Here is a 19,486-nt window from a genome sequence, read left to right as displayed (position 1 = left end):
AAGTCCTGATAAAAAACTCATCATAAATCAAGTCCTTTCAGTCCTTTAATCAAGTACTGCTTTGAGGTCTCTGAATCCTGACCTTATAAGGAAAAATCAAATTCTCCTCTTTTAGTAATTGTGTCTGTTTAGTCATGACAACACTGCACTGGTGACTTCACTTAAAATAACTCCAGTGAAGTGCAGAGACACGATTGGAAAAAAATAAACAAGTACTATGTTCATATCATCTAAAGCAGTGAACTTGGTCAAATTTAACCCATAAAGGCCCAAAGAGCAACTGGCCACCAAAATCATCTACTGATCTAAAATGAAACACTAAAGCTTTCATAACATGTAAATAACTGGTGTAAAATGCAGTCTGTCATCTTTTCATGGTCATCAGATATGAACAGTTTGGACGTTCAGAGGCTCTGTAGTGAACGTGGAAACACTGTCATCCTCTATAACAGGGGTGTCAAACATGCGGCCCGGGGGCCAAATGCCAGTTCGGCCCCTGGGATGTTTTTGCCAAGTGCAAAAAATTCCACAGCCTCATTGAATTAAGCAAAAAAATTTTTTTGCTTGAATTAAGGAAAAAAATCTTGAATTAAGCCAAAAAAAATAAATAAATAAAATGTAAAAAAAATCTTCAATTAAGTAAAAAAAAAAAAAATCTTCAATTAAGTAAAAAAAAAACTTCAGTTAAGCCAAGAAAATCTGAAATTTAGCAAAAAAAATCTTGAATTAAGTCAAAAAAAAAAAAAAAAATCTTCAATTAAGTAAAAAAAAAAATCTTGAATTAAGCCAAAAAAATCTTCAATTAAGTAAAAAAAAAAATCTTCAATCAAGCCAAAAAAAATCTTCAATTAGGTTAAGAAAAAATCTTCAATTAAGCAAAAAAAAAAAAAAAAAATCTCAAATTTAGCAAAAAAATCTTGAATTAAGCCAAAAAAAATCTTCAATTAAGTAAAAAAAAAATAAAAAAATCTTGAAGCCAAAAAAAATCTTCAATTAAGTAAAAAAAATCTTCAATTAAGCCAAAAAAAAAAAAAAAAAAAAATCAATTAAGTAAAAAAAATCTTGAATTAAGGCAAAAAAAAAATTAAAAATCTTCAGTTAAGTAAAAAAAAACAAACCTTGAATTAAGCCAAAAAAAAAAAAAATCTAGAATCAACAACTTAAATTTTTCCTCTTTGTTTTAGTGCAAAAAATAACATTAAATTATGAAAATATTTACATTTACAAACTATCCTGTAACACTAAAATGTGAATAACATGAACAGATATGAACAACCTAAAATGTCTAAAGAAAATTAAGCACAATTTTAACAATTTTTATGCCTGTTCCTTAGTGCTTAGTGTCTTTGTAGATCTGATCCATAATGCACATGTAGACATGATAAATTGAGGAATAATATTGTTACAACTGCACTAAATTTTCTTACGTTTTTTAATTTAAATTTCAGTTTTTTCAGGGTTTTTTTTTTTGTGGATAGTTTGTAAAAGTAAGTATTTTTGATAATTTAATGTTTTGTTTTTTTTTTACACTAAAACAAAGACAAAAATTTGGAGTTGTCATTATTTATAGGTTATTATGTTATTATTTTTCTAGTCCGGCCCACTTCAGATCAAATTTAGCTGAATATGGCCCCTGAAGTAAAATGAGTTTGACACCCCTGCTCTATAACATTGATTCATCATGGAGTTTGATAAATGACAGTGGACGTAGATATTTGGTTTTATGCTCAATTTAGAGATAAGCTGGTATCTTTGCTTAAAAAGTCACTTTTTCTTCAGTTTTCTCTGTTAATTAATATAATAACCTTCAACTTTTATCTGAACTTTCATGAACATCTACACAATCAGTAAATTAAATACATGAAAACAAATGATTGTCACTAAAAAATGCAAAATACAGAGGATAATATTATAATAAATGGTGATAAATCATTTAAAACAGGTTAAATATAGAGAAAAATTCATTTGGGAACTGCCACAAAAGTAACACCAGGTCTTTATCAGTTAAAGTTAGTGCTCAACATGTTGCACAGAGCTACAGCATGTTCAGTACATCCTCACCTTTACATTGGTTGGGTTTGTGGGACACTCTAATTGTCCAACTTGTCTTTTCTGTGCACTGACTTCTGCTCTCAATATTGTTGCTAATGCTCTTGGAGTACTTGTGTCTGTGCAGAAACACCAAAGTCAGGAAGTGATTATTATAACTGCATGCTCAGCTTCCTAGTAGATATTAGTGGATATCAATCTTTGCATCTAATGAGTAGAAGGCAGTTTAAATCAAATATTTTCTCACATGCCAAACTGGTCCATTAAAGAAAAAAACTAAACAAACCATTTTGTGAATGATGACAAATGACCGATCAACTATTTCTGGTTTTATTAATTCATACATAGTAATATTTGTCCTTATTTGCACAATTTCAGTGGTTATGGTGGTTAACAAAAAAAAAAAAAAAAAAGATGCAACTGTTCTCTGTTGCTAAAATGCATGCTGGGATTTATTCTCAGAAACTATCACACTACTTTCTCAGTGACAGTGGTTGTGATTGTCTGAGCTATCATCAGAAATGTTTCATAACCAGAACCATTACCTGGGAATGTTCTTACTTTTATTCCCACTGGGCCTATGAAAGAATATTTATGGAAATCATACCGTACTGTAACGGGTCCTGAGCCAGGAAGTAGCTGGAGCGTCTCACATGGAAAATTAACTGTGGCTCCTAATGCAGACATGGAAAATTGCAGGACCATTTATGGGTTGCGGTGCAGCGAGAAAGGGGGTTCACAGTATCGAACTCTCAGCACAATCGGAGATAATCTCAGATGCTCGGGTTTCCTCTAGCTTCACTTTCTCAGATAACCTCGTTTCCAATGTTTGAAAGCCTGGATGGGGAAGGGAACAGTAAACAATCCAGTGACAGATTTTAAAACAAAGCACTCACCCGAGGAGTTTTCATACCTGACAGATTGAGTCAATGTGATGAGGCAAGCACAGAGGCTGCCAAACCACTATTTTAGCCTGGTCCTAATCTGTTGGTGAATGCATGATATGTGGGGCTGGTTCCTTTTTGAAGGCTCTCGTGACTGAGAAAGCTAAATCAAAGCAGGAGCATTCTTCCTAAATATAACCTATGTGTGCTCTCAGAGGAAAGTATTTGATAACCATCTTGTTTGTAAGTTATTATACCAGTCTTGGCAGGTCATCTACCCTTAAAGCACTTCTGCTGTCCACCGCACTTTGCCTCAGCCAATGTCAGCATATAAGGAGTGATTACCCACTCCCACAGACTTACAACATGAAAAGACACTAGAAAAGTTTGGTATTACTGACGTCCAAGCAAAACCTCAGTGAGCTCAGAGTGAGGAGCCGCTGTGTCACGTCTGCAAAACCCAGGGCCTCCTCGAGAGGAAATGAAAGAAAGCTCAAGGCTCCCTCGAACACAGAAAGCAATATGTTGGAGGATAAATACCATTTCATTGAAGCTCACACACACTTGTAAACATTTGTTTCACATTTTCTTTCGACTACCATACACAAAGACTGGCTTGTTACCTTTGAGCCTGTGGATTGTTTACTGGGACTCACAACTCACAACAGGAATAACCTTATTCAGTCTGTCGTAAAGCTGGATCTTTTTGGACATTTGTGAGTTTTTGTAGACGATTGGAGAATCACACGCATCATTTCAGTGTCTTAAACTGAAATGATGAAAGGGACTAAAACAAAATCCAGCTTTTGATGAATAGAAACTACAATAAAAGTAGAAGAGTCAACTTTGCTAACATTAGTATCTATCAGCTGGAGGTCATTTTGGTTCATGATAGTGGAGTTCATGTGAAGCAACACAGTGTTTACCTGTAAAAATGTATTTTGCATGATAATTGAGCAATAAGTTTTATATATAATTCAGTTCTGGGTTGTTACTGTAGTGGAATATTAATTGTCTTCTGGGGGTAGATTGTAAAACTACTCATTACCTTCCCCCTGAAATAAGGTCCATGTGTATAAACCATATGTCTGTCCACACCGGCCTCAACATCTACTGCACATTTGAACAGAATTTTACACTTGGTAGGTCTCAACCGTACTCAGTCCTCCACGAAGATGGTATGGATCTGAAGACGACGCAGAACTGGGAGCATATTTAATAATAATGGATTGGATTTATATAGCGCTTTTCTAGACACCCAAAACGCTTTACATTATTAATCCATTATTAATTCACTCTCACATTCACACTCTGGTGGTGGTAAACTACATTTGTATCCACAGCTGCTCTGGGACAGGCTGACAGAAGCGTGGCTGCCAATCTATGCCCACGGCCCCTCCGACCACTATACACCAGTGTGGGTGGCACTGGAGGCAGGGAGGGTGAAGTGTCTTGCCCAAGGACACAACAGACTGACTAGGACAGAGCAGGATTCAAACCGCCAACCCTTCGGTTATTGGACGACCGGCTCTACCACCTGAGTCACAGCCGCCCCCAATACATTTAATCTCTAAATCTGTCATATTTGATGGTCGTTCCTGACCCCAGTTTTGAACCTTTTGAACCTACCAACTTCACATTTGGTATTTCCATTTAAGATCAGTTCAATCTCAGTCTGGTATTATGAGTACTGACACTAAAATCACATCCACCACAAGTAAAATAAAGTTACAATTTGTGATAGAATCTTAATCAGTAAGGACCCAGTGTGACTTTTGTGGCAGTTCCCAAATTAATTTTTCTCTGTGTTTAACCTTTTCTAAGTGATTTATCACCATTTATTACATTATCCTCTGAATTTTGCTTTTTTTCCCAGTGGAAATCAACTATTTTCCTTTGTTTAATTGACTGATAATGTAGGTGTTCATAAAACTCCAAAATTTAAAGGTCCCATATTATGCAAATCTCACTTTGTGAAAGTTTTCTTATAGTAGTGTGTGTTGCAGTAGCCTCATTATGAGGTTCGAATTTGAAAACTGTCTGTTTCCTCCCTGCCTTGCTACACTACATTTTGTTAAAATGTCCGCTCGAACGGCCGAGTTTGAGTTGGGTCCGCTTATGACGACATAAGCGGATTTAACTCCTCCCCCTGACTGTGCCCCCACCCTGCATGAAAAGGTAAGCCCCATCCTGGCAAAGTACCTCTTGGACAACAAACATGGCGAAGGCGAGACACGCAAGTTGTGGTGTTGTTGGCTGCACACACCAACACGAAAGTTTATTTTTGCTCCCCACTTCCGAGCCTCTCCGTAAAAAGTGGCTGGATTCTATCTGTGATGGTCATGTACCAAACAACATTCCCAAACGCTTGTATGTGTGTGCCCGGCATTTCACGGACAAGTGTTTTTTTTAACATGGGCCCATACAGCTCCGGCTTAGCACAAAGACTCCGAATCAAGAAGGACGCAGTACCAACGCTTCGTGACCCAAGTACAAGTGTGGGAGATGTAAGTTCTGATCATTTTTTTGTATCTTTACTGCATAACCCTACATTACGGATAAGCTGGTGGTTGTTGATGTGTACGTCTAACGTTAGCATGGCAGCTAACATAGCTCGGTTACTGCTGCTAACGTTTGCGTTCCCGTTAACACAAACGTCCTGCTGCAGCCGCAGTGTCGGGACTTCATCAGGAGCCTCTCCTTCTGGGTCAGACTCTGGGTCGAACTGGTATGGCTGAACTACTGCGTCCCAACGAGCCATGGCTTCACAGTCAACATTTGCGCGTAGTACCGTTAGCTTAAGCTGCGTCCTCTCCCAGAGAGGGGAGGGGGAGTGGGCGTGGACAGATGCGTTCATTTGCATACCCGGAAGCAGGCCCAGAAACAGCCTGTTCTGAGGAGGGCAGGTGAGAGTGACTTTTTCGACCGCTGAAACTCCGGACAAAGGATGATTTTGGGGCGAACAAACTTAAATACTATGTTTTTGGGCTTCTGAGACCTATATGACGTGACTGAAAAATAGCATAATATGGGACCTTTAAAGGTTATTATATCAAAACAGACAAAAAATGAAGAAATAGTGACTTTTTCACTAAAATATATCATTAACTGAACTTAAACCCAGTGTGTCCATCCACTGTCATTGATCCAACTAGATGGGTTTTACTGGTGAATTAATGTTGTAGAAGATGACGATGTTTCCACAATAACTACAGAGCCTTTGAATGTCCAAATGGGTCACATCTGATGACCATGAAAAGAAGAATAAGTGTATTTTACGCCAATTATTTACATGTGTTGATAGGATTAGTGGATCACCAGTTAGATAGATGCTTTTGGTCGACGATGGATGTTTGGGTCTTTATGGGATAAATCTGTGTTTTAAGGATCAATGAAATGATGTTTAACACCTACATGTTCCTTTAGTGCATTAGTGAATTATTCAGTATGGTGGATATAATATGTGTGACTAATGCCTCTGATTGTTTAGGCTGGTGACATGAAACACTAAAAAAGAGGAAAGTGATGAGACACTAGGACTTTTTTTTTTTTTTTTGTAATTTAGTTGAGTTCAGTTACACATACATGATTATCTCAAGGCACTGCATACAAATGTGATTGAGAGGAGGCTCAGCAAAACCTCAACATTCAAGCCCAGGGCGACAGCAGGAAGAAAAACTTCCTTTATAGAAGGGAAAATACTCTGACAGAACCAGGCTTTGGCTTTGTGGCCGTCTGCTTTGACCAGCAGTAAAAGGTGGTTTAAGTAAAACCAAAACTTAAAGTTGTAGAAAAACACTGGTAGAAATATCCTCACTCTACCAAACTAACATCTAACATCTGAAAACAATAGAAATACTCTAAAGTTTAATTCAACTAAAAGTTTGAATAATAGAAATCTTTTGAATGTCTGAAATGTACTGAAACATCAGAATGGACTTTTGTCTTTGCACCTTTACATTGGCTGTCTGATGGCATACGGTAATTAGAAGAGATTTTATTGGCGTTCTAACACTGTTCCATGTGGCTCCGACTGTTAAAAGTACACTTTGGTTAAATAAACAAGCCTCTGTTATAACAGGTACAACTCAGACACAAACTGCCTGCTTTTGTCCTTGTGATGAATCAATCATTTCTACTATCTTTTAAAAAATAAATGTATATTTTACTGAGTCATTAGTTGTTTTTTGTGTTTTTCTTACCCACCCACACATGTCATCTCCTGAGGCAAAAGGAAATCCCAGAGACTAAGGTGAGATTTGTCTGTGAGAAAAAGCACATTGAGTTGACAGTTCCTTTTGGCGGAGTGTGAGTGATGACTGAATGTGCTCCTGGTCTGTCAGGACGAGTCCGACTGAGTGTATTTTGACATAAACATAAAGTCCAGGTTGTGATGGGGGGGTGCCGTGAACCTATCTGACCTCTAGTCTTTTAAGGTTGCCTGAAGCCCTGTAGTCATATTCTGTGCAGAGCTTATTGTGTTATTGGTTGTGGGTGTGGATTTGGTAAACTGATCTTAAAGCTTCATATCCAGGGAGTTTCCAGTGCCTTCCAGCATCTTACCCACTGGTAATAAAAGAGATATTGTTGGATTTAAGTGATACATCTGCATCAAACTGTCTACAGAAACCACACAGTTTGAAGGCCCTCGCGTGTTTGCATGTTAATCTCACAGACAGTTACTCTGTTATATTATCCCCCTGTGTGTGGGGCTGCGTGGCCTTTTTACCATGCATGGACCATTCATCGCCCACATGGTCTTCAATGAATGCACTGACAGAGGGTCTTTAACAATTGCCACTGTCCTGTTTTCTTCATGAAATACTGTATGCTTCCGTCTACATGCTCATTTGACTTTGGTCACGTTTCTGCGGCTGTTTTCGTCAATGGCGTCCTTGCTTGTCGACCTTTGTGTTTGCAGTTTCATCCAAAGCTTGCAGATACAGGGTAGTTTAAATACTGTCTGAGCTCATTTAGCTGCTAAATACATCTCCAAGCAGCGAGCAGTGATATTCCTGTACTGGACAAAACCATTGTGATAATTACGTTTATAGATTTCATTGTTATGTTGTTAATGCACATATTATCAGCCATAAAAACTGATGCTACAAAAATAATATTTGCAGTTACCTTTTAGCATGCTAATGTTTGCTACTAAATGCTAAATGCCATGTGCACCCATGAAACACCACTGACATTTTCACCTTTGTTTGGTTTTGTTTGACCTTTATCACTGTGCAACTGTTTCTTTCTTAACTTTTAATCTTTCCATTGTAACCAGTTACGTTTTAAGCACTTGTTTCTGTGCATTAACAGTTAGGCGGTGATTATCACAGCTCCATGATCAGCTACATGCTCAGCTTTTGGGCCCCTGGCTCCAGACTTCCCCACAGATATTAGATGTGTATCAATCTTTGCGTCTTATGACTAGAAGGCAGATTGAAATATTTCCTTACATGCCAAACTGCTCCTTTAGAAAAAGCAATAAAAAAGCATTTTGGACATTATTACAAAAGACCCTGCAACTATTTTTGGGTTTACTAAACCATATTTGGTCATATCTGTCATTATCCACACAATCTCAGATTTCATATACTGAAAACTAAGTGTTGGTGAGCTTCCAAAAACTGCAGCTCTTCTGTGTTTATAAAATTCAACCATTTCTCAGAAGTGAATCCACAACTTTCAGATGAGTCAGTTCTGTATAATGATAGAGAAACACATGCTCCGGAAACTGTAGATGTATAGTGGTTTCTATATTGCAGCATACAGAAATGACCTAATGTCTTGAAACAAAAGCCAGAAAAAGCTATCAATGGATTTAGTTCCTGAAAATGTGCATTTCATTTCCAGAACTGTAACAGCTTTGAATTAATTCATCTGAGTTCATTGTTACATTTGTCAAAAAGTTCAGTATTACGTGTCACTTCCACATTCTTGTTAAAGTCCTATTTAGTAATAAGGAAATGGGCTGCGTGAGTCGAAACAGTGTGGGAACCTTCTGCTTCCTCCATTTCGTTCAGTCCGTGGTGAGTGTTTCTTGACACCTGCAGCCACAGATGATGGAGCTGAAGGCAGTTTGTAGCGGACAGGGAGTGTTTGTGGATGTTTTTGGAGGAGGGAGATGAGTGTCAAAGGATGTGGCGTTGACGGATCACTGACAGCAGGCTCAGCTGTTTGCATCTGTCAATCATCCAGTCTGCTGCTCTTTCAATAGCACACCTCAGCTGCTGAGAGAAGTTTCTGGTACGATGCACAGAGACTTCTGGAGAGTTTATGTCTGCGTCTTCTTTTGCTATTTAAGTTCAAAACAGAATTTTGGCCCTGGTTAAAAGCATGTGTTTGTTACATAAAGTGTAAAACCCCAATCAGAATAAAACTGTTACGCAACAGCAGCTCGTGGAGTTTGTGGTATCTTCAAATCCATCTCAGTTACTCAATGTGAATACTCAGTAGGGTTTCATTCAGCAAAAGGTTTAAACTGTAGCACATGTTCTTTCATTGTAATGGCAAAAAAAAAAGGTTTGATAGCTATTATTTAGTCTCAAACCATCATATACTGAATACATTTTTGCTTAAAGCCGCAAACAGCTGCAAATTCCTCTAATCTGGCAAAGACGTCCAAGACTGTTTCAGTAAAGGCAATAAATACAAACATTGCAACATCAAAGATGCGATAATTAGTATTTTCCTATTAACAATACATCAGATGAAAATGTGAGAGTGACAGGGGTTGTTCGAAGTGACAAATCTACACTGACTTATTATGCAAGTTTGTAGAGTCCCTCAGCTCATATGGGGAACAGTGATCCCTCCAGCCGAGCAGAGAAAAGCACAAAAAGAGAGTTTAAGAAGAGTCACATGTGTTAGTAGTGTATCCATAGCTTTGTAGTTACTTCTATAAAGTCTTAAAGTGAAAGTATATAATTCCTCCATTTCTCATGTGGTAAAATGTCTTTTGAAAGTCTGTGTTATATGGTAATTCATCCATATGTGTTCACTGCAATCAGAAACACTTAGTATTAAAGCTGAATCTTCCTTTGTAGGTCATTCAGATGCTCTAACTCCTTTAGTTTTGTCGAGGCCTTGTCATTAAGGCAGTGTTTTTCAACCTTGGGGTCGCCTGGAATTCAAATGGGGTTACCTGAATTTTCTAGTAATTGATGAAAAAAAAATTACTGATAAATATATTTTTAATGATTCAGTATATATTGCAGCACAATTAAAACACTTGTCGTAATAAAATAAATAAAATGCAGGATATAATATCTGAGAGGGCATATCTTGATCGACCCGATCATGTGACCGCGTGCTTTACTACACTTCAACCTGCCTGGACAGTCACAGTCAGAAAACCGGACCGAACAGAGAAGGGAAAGATTTCTTCACACACATGGCCCTACTAAGACATCTCCAAGAGAAACTGAGAAGCAAACACCAAAAAGGTGCATTATATACGCTATATAACCTAAATGTCCTCTAAAATTAACATTTATTTGTAACATAGTACAGTAAACTATTACATGATCAAAAACAAATTAATTTAAGAAAGAAAGAAGAAAGAAGAAAATCTCTCCGTTTTGAATGTCTGGGGTTGCCAGAAATTTGTGATGTTAAAATGGAGTCACGAGCCAAAAAAGTTTAGGAACCACTGCATTAAGGACTTGAAGTCACCTACTAAAAGTCCAAAAGTTGTGACTGTTTCTTTACCGTCGTAACAATCCACACTACCACTTCCTCTACTGCTGGTAAAGGTCCATTAAAGTAAAGGAGCGACAGTGTGGAGAGCATGAGTGAATGTTTGGAGAATGTTTTAGAGTCAGACATGAGGCCAGTGCTCAATAAAATCACAAGCGACTCTAGATTCTGCCAAGTAGACAAATTAAAGGGAAGAAATTGTGCCTCGCTCCAACGACTCAATGTCTTGCACTGCAAAAATCTCGCCGTGATGGCTGAAATGGAACTCTTTATTTTATCTCCTCCATACAGCGGGATGAACGGAGCAGCCCTGCCAGTCTTAAATCCTTTAAGCCCAGTGTGTTTGTAAAAAACGTTCGAGAGGCTCTTGTGGACCATTTGTCAGGTCTTCCAAATGGAAAGATCGTGAGGCGTTACCTTATTTAAAAACTCTGTCAACAAATACGTTCTCTCAAAATGGGACCAGGCGGAGATGTCGCCGGTTGAAAAACCAAATCCAGAGTAATTCCTACACTGGAAATATTTTCCTTGGCACCTGTATGGAACCGACTGTTTAGTTAAGAATTAAGCTTGGCCATAAATCAGTGGGTATCTCCTTGTCTTTTCATTTGGAGCACTCCTCCTTCAGAGAGGTGTGAGTCATATGACCTGGCACAGCAAAGAAAACGTGCAGTATCTATTTTTCAGACAGATAAGTCAAAACAGAAGACATGAAACTGAAAATTCAGATGCAAATCTTACACAGATCTTTATTGTTCTTTTAGTTACATACAGTTCAGCCCTTTATCTTCTCTTGTTTTTCCTTTAACAACAATAGTCTCTTATGCACATACACAAACCTCATTTTTCATCTCCCTTCCCCTACGTACTTTCTCCTTCATCAACACTCACTTGATTTTATCCATCATTAAGCAAGAGATCACATCAACTTAAACAAAACGTTGATGGAGTTAAACATCTTGCACCGACAATACATTTCCATTCAAAAACTCAGCTTTTCCATCCTTTCTCTTTTGCTCTTCAGCCTTCAGACAATCTTTGTTTTCCTCAAACAGTCTTGTACACATTTAACTGTCCCATCTGTCTGGACAGGTAAATACATCCTGCTGCCTCTACTGGTACAAGAAGTGTCCACAACTAAAGCTCCATGCAAGATGCTACACTGAAAAGTGATTGGTTTCATTTGGAAGAGTCAGCTTTTTTAAAAAACCAACATGGCTCAGTTCAAAATTTAGTGTTTAACAAAATTCCACAGCTCTTCTCTGATGTGATTTTGTCGTCTGATGATTTCTTATAGTCATATTCAACTGGGAGTAATAAATGCTCCACTGTGAATGGATTTATATTAATGCCTCTGACTGCAATAAATGCAAAAAATAAAATAAAATAGTGTCCGGATGCTACCATCTGTCATTGCAGGAATGTATTATGTATAAAAATAAGACCTACGATAAATCGAAAAACTTTTACAGAAAAAATTTGTAGCTTTGTATGATACATCTCAACTTTTTTTAGGGGATTCATTTCCATTCTTGCCCATTTGACATGCTCAGAATTTAAAATAACTTCACCTAAAAGCTAAAACAGTGCTGCTTTATGATACCTAAAAAAATACTACATTTTAAAATATAAAAATGTAAAACTTTCATTACCCCCACAATGTCTAAAATAATGCTTAAATATCAATTTAAGAGTAAACATGATTGGATGCACCACCTCTATCTTCAAGAAGTCAACAAACACACATATGAAAAGTGTATATGTGTTTTGTCATTCCTCCCTTTCTTTCAGAGCCGGTGAAAGTCGTGCACGTCTCTGCAGAATACTGTGTCTCTGTGGGATGCACTTGAATGGAGGGGTAATGTAAATAGCTGCCGAAGAGGACAGTAATGCAGAACACTGTTGTAATAATACGCACGCACGCAGACACACATAAATACAAGTCCCACGCTTCTTTTGCGCCGTTTCGTATGTACAAAAACAAAATGTCCAACCAGGAGTCCATTTTCTCCTGCCTCGTTTCAAACCATCGTCTCTTTCCGCTTCCCTAAAGAACACAGCGACTTCTTGTCCTTTTTGGATTTGTGTGATGTAGGGAAGGAAAGCGGTGATGAAGATGATGACGATGTTGACGAACATGACGAGGAGGAGGAAGGTGAGCAGGATGAAGGGGAGGTGGTGGTGGGACTGGGGTCGGGGTTGCTGCATGGAGAGCTAGGAGCAGACTGAGAGGTCGGCTGTGGGCAGTTCTCATCGGTCTCCTCCATGTGGACGATGGCAGACACTGAGGAAGGGCGGCGCTTGGAGCGGGCGTCGGTCCCCGACAGGCTGGGGGTGCTGGGCTCGCTGAGCGGCTGGTGGACGGAAATGGCGCTGCGGAGGCAGTTGAGCCACTGCTGCTTGTGGAAAACATCGTTTACCTGCAGCGTGTGGGACTGGGCCTGGCTCGGGTCTTGGGAACGAACACGGAAAATGTTCTTGGCTGCACAAAAAGAAGAATAAATGAGGTTAATTCCATGAAATATTTGTTAAAATATAAAAAATAAACTACATTTCAACAGGTTTTGAAGTTTTAAACGACCCTCACCTTTGTCTGCGTTGCTGAACGCCCCTCGGAAGGAGCCGCCCATTCTGACGTCTCCATCCTGCAGGTCCTCCAACACCAGATCCTGCACTGGGATTGGCTGTCGATAAACCTGGAAGCACTGACGCTCGTTCCTGGTGACAGGACGGGTCAGAACCAGCAGTTCGGTGAACAGGAACACATGCAGCTTCTGGAAGGAAGCAACAAATACAAACATTTACAACAAGAACATTACTTATTAATAAAATATGTAGCCTTTAAACTTTCCTTAATTACAAATTTAGTCTTATTTACAGTTGCCAGACATCATAAAGTTAGTTAGTTTAGTCATAAGTTAATTGTAATGGCCTTATATGCAGTGTAAGGCTTTTGTTGATGTGTGTTGAGACAAAGTGTTAATGACAGGAAATGTGTGTGTTTTGCTCACCGTTCCGCTCTTATTACGAAGCTCTCCATGACACAGCAGACTCTTGCACTGTTCCATGCGTGGGTCCTTTTGCCTGTCGTCTAGATATTCCAGCTTATCGATGTAGTACTGGCACTCTGACTCTCCCTTCTTCATGTTGATGTCAGACAGAACGCCCTGGATGACGGTGATCTAAGTCAACAAAAAGTGAATGATTAGCATCAACCCAGTTTTCGGATGACAGCTTTTAATAAAATTTTCGTTTCTTGGGTATTTGTGATGCATCCTTGACTTACAGCTTGTTCCAGGCTGGCAGTGTCCGGGTGCTCTGATGGAGTGTGTCTCAGTATTTCTTTGAGCAGCAGTGGGTACTTGACCAGGCGGGACCGTGGGATGTCCAGGAAGCTCCACAGATCCAGCTTCCGGCTGAAAGGGGACTCCAGGCAACGCTGCAGGAAGTCCTGCACCCGTGGGTCTTGCTTCTTCTGGTCTAGCAGAGCTTTGGCTGCCAACTGGTTGCTGCAGTAGTCCTTGTAGGCGTTAAGTCTGGGGAGCTGCAAGAGAGTAGTACTTTAATGAGTTCTGCCTTCGTTACTGGACACAGAGATAGGTTAACAAAAGAACTTTAAATAGGAGCTACTGGAAATTAGCGGACACTTACCCAGCTAACAACAATCTGTCCGATCTGCCCCACTGTCCCATCTGGACCAGTGGCTTTTGAGAGCTGTGCCAGCAGGTCCTCATGTAGAGGGATGTAGGCATCCAGGTTGCCAAAGATATGAGTCAGCTCCTCCTCGGACATGATGGAGAGCTTCAGCATTGGGTCGTGGTACGCCTGTGGACAGGAACAGAGCCAAAACGGTCAAATAACAACCCCACTCTTATTTTAATCATGCAAGCCAAAAGGAGGTGGATACTAAGAATAGCCTAGTGAGGAGGTATTAGGGAACAAGCAAAAGACAACAGAATAATTCCTTTCTTTTTATAGTTCCTGGCTTGACTGTGTGGAAGGCCTGCCAGACTTTGATTTAATCTGTTTGCTTTATATGTACTCCCACTGCCTCAGAGGTTTAAAAGAACAAACCTTGCGTGCAAGCTGGAGGTCCTCAATCAGGTCCTGTTCTCCACGAGACAGCTCAAATATGGCCTGAACAAAGGGAGGAGGAACAGAGAGATACTTTTTAAGCAAAACACATGAATCAAGGTGTCATTACAACCAGTATCCATTAGACTACACCTACACCTATACTGGTGCCAAATGACTGAGGTCAACGATGAGATCTGGCTGTTTTCTCCCCCCAGTCTGGCCTTTCTTGTTGCTTTCTGTATTTAGAAGTTTATAGCTTCTGACAGTTGGTTAAAAGGTCTGACGTATGTGGTAAGGATGGGGAGAGCGACAGTTTGTTGGCTTATCGTGTACATGTGAGACTACAAGGAGTGGGAAATGAGCCCTGGATGGTTTTCTAGACCCATCTAGACTGACACAAATACTACAGTGACATGTGAAACTGGTCTGGTAGACTGCTGTCTGGATTTCTCATTCATCTGTCTACAGCTGCACTTTTGTTCTTGTTTCCTCCTTTCTTGTCAGTGCTGATCCTCACCTCTTGTCTCTTAATTTCTTTGGTGGAGAAGGTTCCCTTTTGGTGGACATCTAGCGTCTCTGACCACAACGTGCTGTTCCTCCTTTTGGGCGGGGTGGGGGCCGCTGCCTTATTGCAAGGCTTCTGGGGCACGCCCGGCGACTTTCCATCACCCCGGAATGAGGCCTGTTGATGAAACAGGAAACCCCAGTTGTCAGACATGTTGCAATTACAAGCTTCTTAATGCAGCATGTAAAACAGTTGAACCTGAGGTGTCTCCTGTTTGTGGAGAGTCACGGTGCTCACCTGGATGGTTTGGCCGAAGCGCCGGACGGCCCCATTCTTTACCGGAGAGATGAGGTTGGCTAGCGACGTCACCCTGCCGAGAGGACGGACACGCTTGTTGCTGGGTTCCTGAGGAAGCAAAGCAAAATAGGAAATAGAGATTAGTCAGGCAATTTTTCTATAGCTCATCTCAAAGAAAATCTTAACATGCTCTGTACATTTGCACAGAACAAATCAATTGGTTATGCCAACTGTGAGACCTCAGCAGTAAGTCCAGACACTCCCTTGTGACTTCCTTGTGACAAAAAATGTCAAGTTAAGTCATAAATCCTCATAATTGACTCCACTCCCTGCTTTGAGGCGAGGAAATAGGAGTAGCTGGAGCCGAGATCGAGCCACAGACAGACAGACTGGCGGACCAGCGGACACTGAGATACTGTGCCGACTCGGCAGCGATGAGGAGGAGGAAGCAGCCCGAGCAGCTGTTGGCTCCATCATGTGAAGAGACTTGGGCCGGCCAGCCCACTGAGCACAAAGACCCTTTCTGACTGCTGATCTGGAGGGGAAGGGGGCTTGGAGGAATGCCAGGAATGCACGGGACCTTATTCTCAGCTGTTCAACTCCCCTCCCAACAAACACTAAGCAACTTGCCTATCGGGCCTGGCAACAGCTCCAGCTCCACTTGGAGTGAATTTGTTCCACTACAGTAACAGTGGGAGATAAAAGCTTCCTGATTGCTGCAGCTCTTTAACTGCTTTTCCCGCAGTAACAAAGCAGTATAGGACAGTATGTCAGGACTGTTCAGCGAAACAGACCACCTGTGCAGTGAACTGGGGGAAAGGAGCAGTCATAAACAGACAGTGAATCCATCCCCTCAGTGTTTACAGAGTGCAGCGTCGCAGGGGGTTCACAGCAGTCTTTATGTCTGCAAGTTGAGACAGGTTCTTCAGCAGGCCTTGCGTGAGAGTAGCACTACACCTGGGCCAGGTGACTCCCCTCCTCCTTTAGCCTTGAGGCTGGGAGAAAGGAGAGAGCTGCTTGGCTGTTCGCCAAGAACAACAGGCAGCAGAAATCAAAGAGGTAATGATTTCAGCCCACGGAGCCTTCAGTCCACAAAGCATGGCAAGATGAAATAGACATAATCACACATTTCTAGAATATGCACTCCTTAAAAAACATTTCACATTTAAGCACTTCACACTAATAAGGCCTTGCTCACTGAAAATGAATACTGCACTACTAGAAGCTGCTCATATTTTCTCCTGACTCAGACCAAATAGGATTTTGCTTTGGCTCAGCATATCTGGGAAACAGAGCAGCCTTTGAGGCTCCAGGCCCTGCAGACACAGCTGTGCAACAGATCCTGGCTCAGTCTAATGTGGCCTGTGAGCTGCTGCTGTGGTTGTAGTTGAGACACAGCCTGCTTCGGTCAGGGTCACAACTTAAGACCAGAACAACAGCCTTGAGAACGTGTCCTTTGCTGGAAGGGTAAAGCAGAGCCATATTACATGTAACAGTCTTAAAAGTGATGCAGAGGAAATAAAGACAAACACCAAAAGTTGTAGGGGTGGGGGTTTCCAAAGTCAATATTGGAAAGGTTGGAGGGCCATTGTCCTCTTCCTGTCCTTTGGGGACTGGCCCCAAAATAACAAAAGGCCACTAGTCCTACTCTTTGTGTATCTGCTGTAAAGTGAAACTGTGCAGGCAGACAGGGAAAGTTGCTATTCCTGGCAGTTTAACTCTGGAACTCCGCAGAGTAAGCGAGCGTCTGGCTCACTTCAGGAAACCAGACAGATCCGGGGTTTGTGCTGCTGCTGTGAATAACTTTCATCATCATCAACGACCCACAAGGACGGCCGCTCACATTTCCAGCAGCAGCATGTGTGCTGCACTCCCCAAAACCCTAACCTCGAAATCCCTAGATTACAACCATGTGAATGTCAGGGATCCCAGAAACGCCTGTCTTGCAACTAGCCTTTGATGTAACCTCGTGTGGGCCATGAGTAAATACCCCAGATGTGTCCCTGCGATTACAGCACAGCTTGAGCTGATAGGTGCTGAGAACAGAACAGGCAGACCATAAATGAAAGGGCTGAGGTCATCAGTAAGTCACAGGAGAAACCCACTAAGACCAAAGGGTGTCTCACATGTGAAATTCTGTGAGAAAAACATTCACTTCTTGAATTGTGCCTGCACTTCTCCTTTATCCAACAGTTTACGGTCAGTAAGGCCACATTTTGGAGAAGAACCTCAAAACCTCCAAAAGGGGGAAGGAAGAGAATCTGCAGTTGCCTTTTACTAACAGAGAGAGCACACCTGGGTTCCACAGCTCAAGTGTGTTTAGTTGTGATTGCAGCTTTGGGCTGTTCTATTAAATTGCCATGAGAGTTTAACTTTTCTATGCTGGCATCAAAAGCCACAGGTCAAATGTAAATTATTCCCAGATGGGACTGAGCTGAGGGGATGCAGGGATGTTAACTGAGTGCTTACTCCCTGCTGCGTCACTGTTTGTGGTGTTTCTCCGTCTCAGTATCACACCAAAACAGCAGAGATGCACATTTAAAAGAAGGGGGAGATGGGTAATACACAACTCTCCAGGGGGGCATTGCAATGTTTACTACAACAAAAATTCAGTGCAATCCAATCATTAACTATTCCAGGTTAGCCAGTATCTCCAGCATTGTTCTTCAGTTGCTTAACACAAAGTACAAAGTCTCCACTCACAGAGCAAATAAGATGACATAAACAAACACTGTGTCCAAGCAAGATAAAAGTTAGGGTTGGGTGATGATTCACTCACAATCTGACATAGATATGACTTCATCTAAATGAGTTCTGGTCAAACATTTACTAAAAGACATAGACAGCTGCCAAACACGCTTCAAGTATCACGTACCAACACCATTGTTGTGTATTTTTGCATCTCACCTCTGACTCTTTGTTGGCTTGGTTCTGGTAGTCTATCACTTGCAGAGTCCGTTTGATAGGCACCAAGCTACCCAGTTCATCGTAAGCCACCATAGCTTTCAATAAAAACACAATATCCTCTTTTAATCCTGGCGTGTCAGCTCCAAGTAATCCACATCAGAGAAAAAAGTACAAAAGTAACAAAAAATGACTTAAATAAATAAATACACCTTCCCCCGTTTCTTCTTCTCCTTCCCTAATGGGACGGGGTTTGTGAAGGTCTCCCTCACTCACACTTTCTAAACTTTGGTCTGAGGTGGACTGAGGGAGGGAGGGCTTTATATCAGCAGTGCAGACAGGGGAGGGACAAGTCTCTGCTCAGCCCTCATGACTGTAAATGAGGCAGGATTGGTTTACTCGGGAGTGAGGAGAAGGAGCCCGCAGGCTCTGTTGAACCATGCAGTCAGAGTGAAAACAGTAGTAAGAATTTTTAAGATCACGGGTAAAGTTTATGGCTAAACAGACTTTACACAAACAACTGTCATGAGGGTGACATTTTCTCAGAAAAATGGGTTGAAGTTCTAAAAGCTTGATGTGGCACTTTATGAGCGCAGTAATTTGTACAGACATTTTGGGCAATCTTCCTTCACATTGTGCGCAAGATCATATTTAACTATGTCAAGAGAAATGTTTCAGGCAATGAAATCTTGAAACTAAATTGTGATTAGCATACTGTAAATCTACAAAATACAACTGTTATCTAATCTCTCCTTGTTCGTTAATCAAAGTACTTTCTGCTCCATGGATGACTGCCTCTAATACTTTCTGTAACAGCTTTTATCAGTTGCATTAGAAGAAGTGGGGGTGAAGTGATCAATTAGAATATCAATAGTGGGGTTCTGTGACACACTCAGCCAGATGTTAAAACTGAAACCTGTGTATTGAGCACCGCTGGGGGTGGGGTACAACTGCCACCCATATGTTGATTGGTCTTATAGGGGACAGCATGATTACCAGTTTCACTACAAGACAAAAGACTCATGTGAGGGGTGAAATCAAAACTGTGGATTTTTTTCCCACTCAGAATGTG

General features: G+C 40.8%; 1 protein-coding gene across 1 annotated transcript; it reads right to left on the bottom strand.

Annotated features, from left to right (window-relative positions):
• Positions 1-11,354: 11,354 nt before the first annotated feature.
• Positions 11,355-18,718, bottom strand: LOC115430205 (neuroepithelial cell-transforming gene 1 protein-like). Its single transcript, XM_030150118.1, has 9 exons — positions 18,418-18,718; positions 15,511-15,618; positions 15,226-15,390; positions 14,706-14,768; positions 14,283-14,456; positions 13,918-14,175; positions 13,643-13,813; positions 13,219-13,405; positions 11,355-13,113 (listed from the first exon to the last, which is right to left on the bottom strand). The coding sequence occupies exons 1-9, from the start codon at positions 18,508-18,510 to the stop codon at positions 12,653-12,655; spliced, it is 1,680 nt and encodes a 559-aa protein (XP_030005978.1). The 5' UTR covers positions 18,511-18,718; the 3' UTR covers positions 11,355-12,652.
• Between the last annotated feature and the right edge of the window lie 768 nt (positions 18,719-19,486).

Source organism: Sphaeramia orbicularis, chromosome 12, assembly GCF_902148855.1.
Source record: "Sphaeramia orbicularis chromosome 12, fSphaOr1.1, whole genome shotgun sequence".
NCBI classification, from domain to species: Eukaryota; Metazoa; Chordata; class Actinopteri; order Kurtiformes; family Apogonidae; genus Sphaeramia; species Sphaeramia orbicularis.
The sequence above is the reverse complement of the archived record's forward strand: the minus strand, read 5'-3'. Positions and strand labels throughout refer to the sequence as shown.

Excerpts from the sequence above, each read along its gene's own strand:
- LOC115430205 (XM_030150118.1), bottom strand. The coding sequence starts at position 18,510 with ATGGTGGCTTACGATGAACTGGGTAGCTTGGTGCCTATCAAACGGACT. Across the intron at positions 14,176-14,282 it reads GACAGATTGTTGTTAGCTGG|CTCCCCAGACTTAACGCCTA; the intron begins GTAAGTGTCCGC and ends ACTCTCTTGCAG. Across the intron at positions 13,114-13,218 it reads GTTCAGCAACGCAGACAAAG|CCAAGAACATTTTCCGTGTT; the intron begins GTGAGGGTCGTT and ends CTTTTTGTGCAG.